Below are 10,604 nucleotides of genomic sequence, written 5' to 3'. Positions count from 1 at the left end.
TTGTGTCCCATTTGTTTTGTAGTTATACTAAAGTTAAGTAAAGTTATGTGTCGAACGGAGCTTTTCACTCCCAGGCTGCTGGCTTATGGTTCTTAGGGTATTTAAAAGTAAAATGGGAGGCAGAGGCCTCAGCTTTTTGTAAAACCAACTCCCAGTTTGGATTTGGGAGACAGACACCCTCTCTGCTTTTAAGATTAGGCTTAAAACGTTACTTTTTGACAAAGTTTGTAGTTAGGGCTGGATCAGGTGATCCTAAACCCACCCTTAGTTATGCTTCAATAGCCCTTGGCTCCTGGGGGATTCCCATGATGCACTGTGTTTCTTCTTTTCACACTGTTTACACACCACTCTGCATGTAGTCATTATTTATTACTAATTTCTGGTGCCTTCTGGCCCCTCCCTCAACCCCAACCAGTCCCCAAACCCCAAAACACTAACACTCAATATATGAAAATATGAAAGGTGATTTTTGTTATATTAAGTAAAATGTGGCCATTAAAATGTGTTCAGAATTTGCAAATTGATGATGATCTCATAAATGATAACATGTTACTCTCCCCTACACAGCATCCATCTGCCTTTATAGGTAATGATAAGTATTAGTATCTGTAATATTGGCTCTGTATTTACTTGGTATCAGAATGATACCAAAATTTGCAGGATCACACAGCACTACTCTTCACCTTAGAACGTCGAGCAGATTGAAGTGACTCATTGTGATTCGACACATTAAAAAAAAAAAAAAAAAGTGTACTTTTAATGAAATGAAGCAAAACAAAGTCTTTATTTATTAATTTATTTGACAGTACAGGCAGTTCTGTAGAATAGAACTCATCAGTTTTCCTCTCTTTAACCAAAAATAAACAACTCAAATGCCTCTTCGTTTTTTTCAAGTTAGCATGACTATCTGTGTTGCATACATTTACAATGCAATAATAGTTCCCTTTCATGAGGTTAACACAAACGGAACTTAAATCAACATACTGTACACAAATATATGGCCCTACAGCAGATTACCGTTTGTCATAAATTACATTCAGATGAATTGACACACACACACACACACACACACACACACACACACACACACACACACAAAAGCAAAGCATACACACACAAACACACATACACTATCTCCTTGTTTCTTCAGTCTTATCATTTGTTTTTTTAAATACTGAAAATGGTCTGATTTTGGCAAACACCTTGCTCTGCCATGAAGCATTGAGCAGTATCAGTGTACTGTGGGGTTTTTACCCACTGTTAGAAATGGAAATGTTTTTAAGATTTTACTATAAGTGCCAAAAAAAACTAAAAGGTTTAGCATTTAACTTATTAATATAATGAATGAAAGGATTCCAAATGCTTTTGTGAGATTTCAAAATAAATAAAATCCTCAAAATTCCTTCATTTAAACTGCTGTCATTACAGATGTGCTTACTTTTTACAATCCACGTACTTCAATGATTGCTAAGTATCTGTTCCCCCCCACCAAAAAAACCTTTGCTTGTTTAGTCATTTAATCATCAAGAACCACAGCAGGTCAGCATCCATTCATCCCACTACACACTCACTGGTCCAGGTGCAATGCCCAAACTCGAACTCTAATGGAAACAATGTGCACAACAAAATGTCAGAGTGGCAATGAACAAAAGAAAGTCTGTTTGACAAATCGGATGGGTGAAAATATGAGTGCTGATGTGCTTAAAAATGTTCCCCGCTTCATAAGCGAGCATCAAAGTGTGAGTTCAAACGGCAGCAACTGGACCCGCTTCAGTGACACCAAACCATCAGCAGAAAACTGTTGCAGACGAAACAACAGGCTGTTAAAACCAGCGTGAATATTTCAAGTCGCTCCATTTTTTAAAAATCTTTTTTTTTTTACAGTTACATTCAGAAATCAAGTCTTGTTTAATATTGCTTTAATCCTTTTTTACTCCCGCGCATGCTTGACAGAATAAATAACAAAGGTGTCAGTATGTATGCAAATTATTCTGCTACAAGTGACACATGCAATATGAGCAAAAAGAAATAAATGAAGGAAACTAACTTCAAGCCTGCACGACAATGGTCCCTCCCAGTATTCACCGGCATATAACTTTGGTTTACAGTGAAAGCTCAGCAGTTAGCATGTTGCAGAGGTTTTTGCAATGTGGCAGCTTCCATCTGGATTTTGCAGGACTTAAAATGTCATCGACCACTTCATGCATCGAAATCTGAATCAAATCACCCAACATTCATTGTCGTTCTCCAGCTGACTCGACAAATACAAAAACAGAGGTGAGCCAAAATTAGGGGGGGAGTACTCGTGTTCTCTGCAGGTCTGTAGTCACAGTGCTTTAGCAGATGTCTGTGTATCTAGACCTGGTCTGTATCCCCCTTCACGTGTGCACCAAATGCCCCCAAATTTTTTTAAATGACAAAAACAGAGAGCCACAAACACCTTAAATTGGCAAAGGTACATTTATGTACCCTCTCTACTGCATACAATAATAATAATAAAGGCAACATAAAATATGAAGTAATCAACTAAAACAAACGCAGATCCATATTCCACAGACATACAGTATGTTTGTTTTTAGGCACATAAGAAAATTCAGTCACAGCAAGAGGACATAAAGCCCCAATCTGGATTCTCTCTGAAAGTATAAATTACAAAGAGGGGAGGGGTTGCTGGCAGAAAATAATCTCGATCTCTAGAGCCATGGCCACTGCTACGTAGCATAGCTTTCGGCTAACTCCACTGCATTGCAACACACACATAATGCAGGGGTAGCATTCATAAAATGCAGTCTGAACTACATCTGTCACAATTAGAGACAAGCACGATCTGAAAGGTTTTAATAAAGACATTAATAGGACCACTGTTTGTATGTTAGTTTAGTCAGATTGCGTTTGTCTCTAACTGCGACTTAAATATAGAGCAGATCACATTTAATGAGTCGTCACTGCAGAAATCACAGTTCCTAAACTGAAGATCTTCTAGTTTAGCTTTGGCTGACGGTCTTTGGCAACACTGGACTGGACACGACAAACACTCCTTGGCTGCACATTGAGTTAAAAGTTAGAAAGCAAAGCCAAAAACTGGAGGAGTATCTTGTTTGTAGTATCAGCAGGTTTACATAGGACATACACATTACATCTGGTGTATGGCCATGTGTAATCTTAAAAGTAAAGATTACATCTGGTGGTGTGAATGCACCGACTGTGTAGTCCAACAGTACAGTGTAGAACCCCAGTTTCTGCATAAATCAAGAAAAAAAGAAGAATTTGTTACATTTTTCTGCAAAAACAGGTAACGTGGAGGACACGTGCACCAGATTGGGCCTTTAATATTATACTATATGACACAGTATACTGTATGTCCAATATACTGGACAGTTACAACAGACAAGAAGGCAACATCATTAGTCTGGCCTGACAGAATATGAGTATAACACAGTGTAACAGTTCTTAGCCAATATTTCCATCCCATCTCACTTATCATGACTGTTTAGAACGATGAATAATTGGAGTTGGACTCTGTCACTCATCTGTTTTTTAACCTTTTTCTTCCGGGAGAGATGACTGCAGTGTAGTTGCTTATGCTGCTTTGTTTTGGAAATGAGTGTGTGTGGGTGTGCACGTGTGGTCGTGTCATAAGTACTGTACTGCTCTGTAAAATATGCGAGACTGTGTGTTGTAATATGATGTAATACCCTTAATGCTTCCATTATGTCCCGGTTTCTTCATCGTGTCTGGTCGAATCCCCCACCTCGCCGTTTGGCCTGGTGTGTCTCTGTATTATCGTCTGCGGTGTGACCATTTCCAGTGCATTTAGAGTCTGTGGTACGTGCACGCCCTTTGTGACCAGTGTCTTCTTTTTTGTTTGCACTTTGCCCGTTTCCTGTGTGTGCGCTGTGAGTTGTTGTGTATGTGAGGTTTGCATCGTATGCGGTATGAGTATCTCTGTGCTGGGGGCGCCTCCTGGGTCTTTCATCACCATGCTGGCCCCCACCATGGCGGGATAGCTTCGATTCCTCCTCAGTCCTGGAAGCCCCCCACCCAGTGCGCTGTTCCCCAGTCCAGCAGAACCAAAGGGGCCTAACAGAGTACTTCCAGATGAAGCTGAAGCAGAATGTGGGGAAAGGGTGCGAAAACTCTTCAGTTTGTCCACAAGCCGCAGATTCATCATCTCTGTTTGGTTGTCATCGTCCACCTGGCCCTCCTTCTCCCTTTCTGCCTCCCCGAGCACTTCCCTCAAAATTGTACGAGCCGGCTTAGAAGCGAGGAAGGTATCGTAGTACGGCGGGTCGTCATCGGAAGGGCTGAACTGAAACATGGGGCCCGTAGCTATCGAGGAAGCCGATTTGGAGTGAGGTGAGCTGGGTGGGCTGGATGGCTGAAGGAGGAGGAGGGTGTCTGGACGTTTTCCCAGCTGCTTGACTCCACCCTGCTCCAGTCTCTCTGTGCACCTCTGTGCTTGAACCCCTCCCAACACTGCCGAAGCATCCAGCCCTCGGTCCCAGCTGCGTGGGTTGTACACTGAGGCAGAAATTCCATTCTCCAGCAGGAGGCGCACCAGGCCTAGAGAGGTGCTGGTGGTTTTAGTGGAGTCCCTAAGGTTGGTGGAGGACTCGGCGAGGGAGAGGGAGAGGGAAAGGCGGCGAGGTGTGCAGCAGGGTGTGTAGGAAGGCGTGGGTGGGGCTGAGAAGGGTACAGGGGAGGCAGTAAGGGAAGGCGTGCCTGGGCAGGTACTGCTCTGACACGCAGCCATGGCTGGGCTGGAGAGGAATGGAAGGACATAACAAAAGAAAAATGATGAGTAAGCATAACCAAAATTATACAGACACCACCAGCCTTTAATATGACTATTAAATCTTATCCTGTTCTGGAAGACTGAGCTGTGCATACAAGTTTAAGCTCAAGTCTGCACAGTGATTTGTACTCTTAAAACTCAGAAACATCAAGTCTGATTGACACATTGTTCACACATTAAACAATTTAATCACACAGTAAGTTAGTTAATCAAGTCCCGTATACATGGTGAAGAAACATTAAGCACAGCAGTCCAATTTGTAGCCCTTAACCACTCTGCAGGGAGTACACCGTCACGTGACATTTATCCAATGGGAAAAGTGCCAGAAAAACTGAGACTGTAAACTAACTGACTCCAAGATGAAAGCTGACCTTAAGCATTAAAAGTGAATGATCTCCTTTCAGCCAATTCTCAGAACACTTTGTTCAATCAAAAAAAAAAATGGACCTCTTTGCTTAGTTTATTTCCACCGAGTATAACACAGTTAGATTTAATCAGATTGGATCAGTGATTGGATTCCTGGATGTCAGATTTGTTAGTTACATAGCGGCTTCTTAACAGGGAAACTTATGAGGCAAATACGAAGCACACTGTCCAGTGACTAACTAGAGGACACAGCTTTTAAAAATGACATGTTTGTGTTTGCAGAGCTTTTTCAAAGTTTAGTGCTTGTGAAATTTGCCTCACGCAGCTGCCCACAAGTTGCTGCCCAATAAGTTTGACCAGACAAAAGAGAGACAGTGCAAATTCCCCAAAGTTATTCTGCTTCACACACCAGCAAATCTTTAGAAATGCACTACCATGCATTTCCTCACCCATGCGCACACTAGTAGGTGTACTCAATGGGTCTGCTCTACTTCGGCCATAACAACCATGTGATACAACTCCAGTTCTTCTTCCTCGTCACATGACCTGTTAAGCCAATCAAGACATTGAGTGTTATGAGCCAGGTCTACGGCAACACAGAAGCCCTGTGTCATCAACCTACTCTTGATGAAAATCAGAGAAAACCTGGCTCGTTCAATTACTTACTACTTCAGGTCTGCCATTTAGTACAGATATAAAACAATATGTCTGACTGCCAGCTGTTGTTTATCATTACACAAATCAGGCTAAAGACAAAGGTTTATCAATTAAGTATTTAAGTGTTGATGTGTTTATTTATTCTTTACCTGGGGGATGCAGTGGTCAGCTGATCAGAGGGGTGGAGAATCCTGCAGGTGGTGAAGGTGTATGTGGAGCTAGTGTGGGACATACACTTCCCTGGGAAAAGAACTGGAGGAGAAAGGAAGGGAAGGAAAAAAAGAAGAGAGGGGAAGATTTTTAGTGCTGACACAAAATAGACCAAACACAACAAGGCAAAAATAATGTTCACAACAATGTGGAGAAAACAGACCGTGGGCATAGTACAGGACCCGAGCGAAAGCCCCAGCTAACATTAGCCCCCCCAGTATACTTCTTTCTGTTAGAGAAACTCAAAGTCTATCCCAGCTAATAGCCTTGGTTGTGAAAATGTAGTTGCTAAGGGTGAGCCTCGACAACAAGAAACAGCAGCTGAATCAGTTACACACTCATCTCATGTGACTGAATATTCAGTTTGTATACCTAAAGCATAAAGATAAGTTTATTCCACTTTGATCTTTTATAAATTATGAAACACTTAAATGAGGTAGAAGAGTTAAGTTATGAGGCAGATTTTTCATTGCAGTGGTATTAAAGTTACAACCAAGTAACACTTTAACTTTTTAGTGTTAATAAAGAGATCCATACCTCTCAAGTTGCGCTCTGCTTTTACATTCATATTAATTACAGTTATAGCACTACAATGTTTACACCCTTTCTAGGGTTAAGTTCACTTGAATTTCTTGCATTAATTTGTTTTATTATTCTCTGTGTTTTCATGCAGTGGTCAGGATACGCGCTCCTAATTTCACTGTACTGGGCACACTTACAAAGGTTTATTCTAGTCTGCGCCTCTTCTCCATTTTAAATGGTACCATGTTGACTTAATAAAAATAAAGCTTTGGGTTTTAAATTCTCTCTCTCATTTTTGGCTCGTGGCCGTAAAGTTAAAGCCACCCACTCCCACAAGATTTGCATCTCTGGGACAAGAGAATATCAATGGCACGGCAGTCATCCACACCAAAGCTGCTTAGTCGGCTCCAATATTAGCCAGCCGCAAGTGTCACGAGTTCATGTGACTCGAACAGCTGCCCCAACAGCACTTGACCTGCCAAATTTCTTTCTGTATCTGTGTGCTTGTGTGCTACAAAACAGTACAGCTTAGCATGAAATATTAAACCCTCCTGCTTCTAAATAGTGTCTAAAATGTTTTATAGAATATACCTAAAGATACTAAAGACTTTGCAAAAGATGAAAAACTTTGAGTGTAAGCGTGATTGGCTGAAATAAAGGGAAAAAAGTGGCAGCAAAAGAAAGTGTGAACTGAGAAGAAAGGCTGCAGATGGAAAATGACGGAAATGAAAGAACAAAAAAAAACAAAAAAAAAAACATGTACTCTGTCTCGTTGCCGTTCGCTGGCTGCATACACGGGGACAGCTCCTGGGGTGGGTGGGTGTGCAGGTGTGTACACATGAGCGTGATCATGCAGGATGGGATGTCACATGTCCAATGAATCCTTTCTCCTGCCCCTAAACCCGCCACCCCTCCTGTTCACCCTCGTCCCCTTTATCCCCATGCTCCAGGGCAAACATGAAGGTGTTGTGGTTTGATGCAGTGCTGTAACCCCAGCTAAGATGCTCCCTCACCAGGCATGCGGTCCACAGTGTTTGGCTGTAAGGTTTGGCGCTCTTTGGGGTCCATGTGCCCGTTGATCTCGGGAGAAGAAGGCAGCGGAAAGGAAGGGGACGTATTGGAGAGAGGAAAGGGCATGCTTGCAACATGTCCATCATTTCCTTGAACTCCTTCTGCCGCCCCGCAGATCGTTCCATTCAGTGCGTCTGACTGGCTGATTTCTTCAGTGTTGCCATTTTTGTTGCGGCAGACTGCGGGAGTAGAGGTAGAGCGAGGCAGATCCGTGGGAGCAGGGCTCTCCCCTAGCACGCCTCTAAATGAGTCACATGATACTTCATCCTCCTCTGGTTGGTCCAGCTGCCAGCTGTCCTCCTGTTCCTGTTCCTGTTCCTGTTCGTGCGCTAAAGTGCGGAAGCCCTTCGTGACCACACCGGGCCGGTGATCCAGCAGAGCGCCCATGTGAGGCTGAGCCAGCTGCTGCCAAGCGTGGAGCGTAGCAGAGCCTAGGAAAAAACACATCTTCAAGTTACACGAAAATCAACAGCAGCTTCAGCTATTTTTAACAAGTTCATGACCTCCTTTAAATAAAGCATACAGAAAGAGTACCACAAAATCTGTGATGAGGTTTGTCGATTACAGATACAGATATGTTCTTATCAAGATTTCAATGAGCACAGGTTAAACAAACTGCATCTGTTTAAACTCTAAAAGCACCTCCTTATTGCAGGTGAACACGAAGACGTCACTTATGTTCAGGAGGTGTTGTTTATGTGTTGAAATGTGCTTGAAAACTAGAAAATTATTGTTAGTACATTATATATACACATATATAAACTAGGCTAAGCTCCAAAGTAGAGACGGGGACACAGACAATGCATGTCAACATATACAACAAATGCACATTCTTAGATTATAACACTGTCACAGCGTTTCTTTATGCAGCACACAGAGACTCTCGCACACAGCACTGAGGGTGGGTGTCACGGCATGTCTATAGGCCAAAGTGTCTTCGCACACCGAACTGCTTGAATTTCAAGTCTAGAAAAATGGTTTTCTACTAGAAATGCATTTTGAGAAATGCCAGTGCAAAAGAACAAACGCAGAAGAAATGAGAGAAAAGGAAAGTGGAAAATGATGAAGACTTTATTCAAGAAATCATCAAAGAAAGCAAACAAGGAGACTAGAACAAGAGTAAAGTGCAAAGACCAAAGTGAACTGAAAGGCCAACAAATGAAGAGTGGAAGAGTACATACAGCATCATGACACTGATGAAAGGCTCAGAAATTTATGAAGAACCCATGAAGACAGATGAACATTTAAGAAATAATCACCTGAGATTGTTTCTACATTACTTCTTATTTCTGCACCACTGTTAGACTTGAAATGAAACATTTCCATGTCTTTTAGTTTTTACATTTACAAGTTCATGTGCTTTGAGAACACATTTTAGTCCTATGACGTAAATGGTTGCAACTTCAAGTTTGGACACTAGGCGGTGCCACCGTACAAGATGTAAGGAAGCTTTCAGTTCCACTGGACAATACTGAGAGTGGATGGTTGATTGAAGAGGTCAGAAGTACACGTTAACAAAAACAGGTTTCTGAGATCCTCTGCATTAGAAATATTTGCTGTTATTATAAATATAGCAATAACTGCTCTGTATTGACAATTCAATAAACAATAAATAAAGCTCCTCTATTAGAACAAGGCATCAGAAACATGTTCAGCATGTGTTCAAAAATACAGAAAGTGCATTTCAAATACCATACAGGAAATCACTCACTGCAAATGTGTCAGTGAGCATATGTTGTTATGTGCTAGGTAGGCTTTTTAACGCATTATGGCTGTGCACAACTTTATAACGATATCCAAGTACAACACTTGAATAAAATATTACGAAAAGAAATCATTAAATCTACTTTGTATAAGGTACTGTGTGCAGAACGTGTTCATTGAAATATTCTCATTTTTAAACTGCAGCCTTCAAACCAGTGCACTGCTCCACACACAGCAGGCTAACCTATATTTCAAAGCTGCAGCGCAACTGCGTATGTCTAAAATAAAAGGAGTGCTGGAGATTTAAACTACCATCCTGTTGCACCAACCTCTCCAGCAGACCTGTGGCTACAGCCAGCGGAGGCTGTGAGCTTGAGAAACTACTCAGCTCCATCAAACTGGAGCTCCTTCGCAGCTTGTTAGGATCTGGTGAGGCGCTCAGAAAGATCTTGGACTGATTGCATTTGTGAAAAATCAGGTATTGATTCTCATTCTGAGTTGCTTGACTTTGGGTTTCACAGCCCTGGCTGCGTGCTCTGGGAGGAGTGAGGCTGGAATTTTGCACCTGGTTCTGATTTTCATTGTGTTTTTCCTTCAAAATCTCATTTTCATTGCGAAAGGCTTTTTCACTGCCGAAATTCTGATTTTCTTTTTCGTCATGTGGAAGATTAGAGGACTTGTGACTCTGAGAGGAATAATCACCTTCTAGCGGCTTTACAATCTGCAGCTTCTCCGGCAGGTAGGACCTGGGTGTGAATGAGTACCCCGACCAGATGCTTCCAACTGAGGTATGCGAGGAAAGTGAGAACAAGCTTTCCGTTGGGGTTCCTGGGCCTCCTTTTTCCTCCTCTTTGGCCAGGTAAGCCAGCTTTCGCTCCCTCTCCTCCTCGAAGAATCGTTTTTCTGAGAGGTAGTTGTCCCGGCGGAGCGACAGGCGACGCAATGCTGCCTCCAAGTCCCTGCTGCCCGGAGTCCCAGGGGTACCAGGGGGGCGCTTGTTGGAGTCCTCTGACCTGAAGAGGGAGACAGACAGCAGTACAGTTATTTTGCAAAGTTAATCTCTAATTTGAGATAGTAAAATGATAGTTTAATTTAATTCACTAACAAAAGAGGGAAAAAAATAAGAAGAAACCTCAAATAATTGTGTATAAAATGCTTAAAAGTCATTTAGAAAAAGAATCCAAACCTTTGAATCACAGAAGAAAGTTTAAGATTTAAGAAACACAGGAAATTATTTGTGAAACTGGAACTAGAAGGTGTTTGTCAAACTTTGAAATGA

The 10,604-nt window shown here is 42.0% G+C and overlaps 1 protein-coding gene across 7 annotated transcripts in view; it reads right to left on the bottom strand.

The window, feature by feature from the left end:
* Positions 1 to 782: 782 nt before the first annotated feature.
* trak1a (trafficking protein, kinesin binding 1a) overlaps positions 783 to 10,604 on the bottom strand; it is a 36,397-nt gene continuing 26,575 nt past the window's right edge. For 5 of the 7 annotated variants that reach the window (XM_063485486.1, XM_063485485.1, XM_063485482.1 and 2 more), the window contains 4 exons: positions 10,028 to 10,338; positions 7,564 to 8,052; positions 5,968 to 6,070; positions 783 to 4,760 (listed from right to left, as the gene is read on the bottom strand). In XM_063485486.1, coding sequence (XP_063341556.1) covers positions 3,710 to 4,760; positions 5,968 to 6,070; positions 7,564 to 8,052; positions 10,028 to 10,338 — 1,954 coding nt within the window. In that variant the 3' untranslated portion in view covers positions 783 to 3,709. Of the gene's footprint in view, positions 4,761 to 4,817; positions 5,708 to 5,967; positions 6,071 to 7,563; positions 8,053 to 10,027; positions 10,339 to 10,604 lie in introns of those variants that run through there. The other 2 variants (XM_063485488.1, XM_063485487.1) reach the window with 1 other exon arrangement.

The sequence above is a fragment of the Pelmatolapia mariae genome, linkage group LG10_11 (genome assembly GCF_036321145.2).
Source record: "Pelmatolapia mariae isolate MD_Pm_ZW linkage group LG10_11, Pm_UMD_F_2, whole genome shotgun sequence".
Lineage (NCBI taxonomy): Eukaryota > Metazoa > Chordata > Actinopteri > Cichliformes > Cichlidae > Pelmatolapia > Pelmatolapia mariae.
The sequence above is the reverse complement of the archived record's forward strand: the minus strand, read 5'-3'. Positions and strand labels throughout refer to the sequence as shown.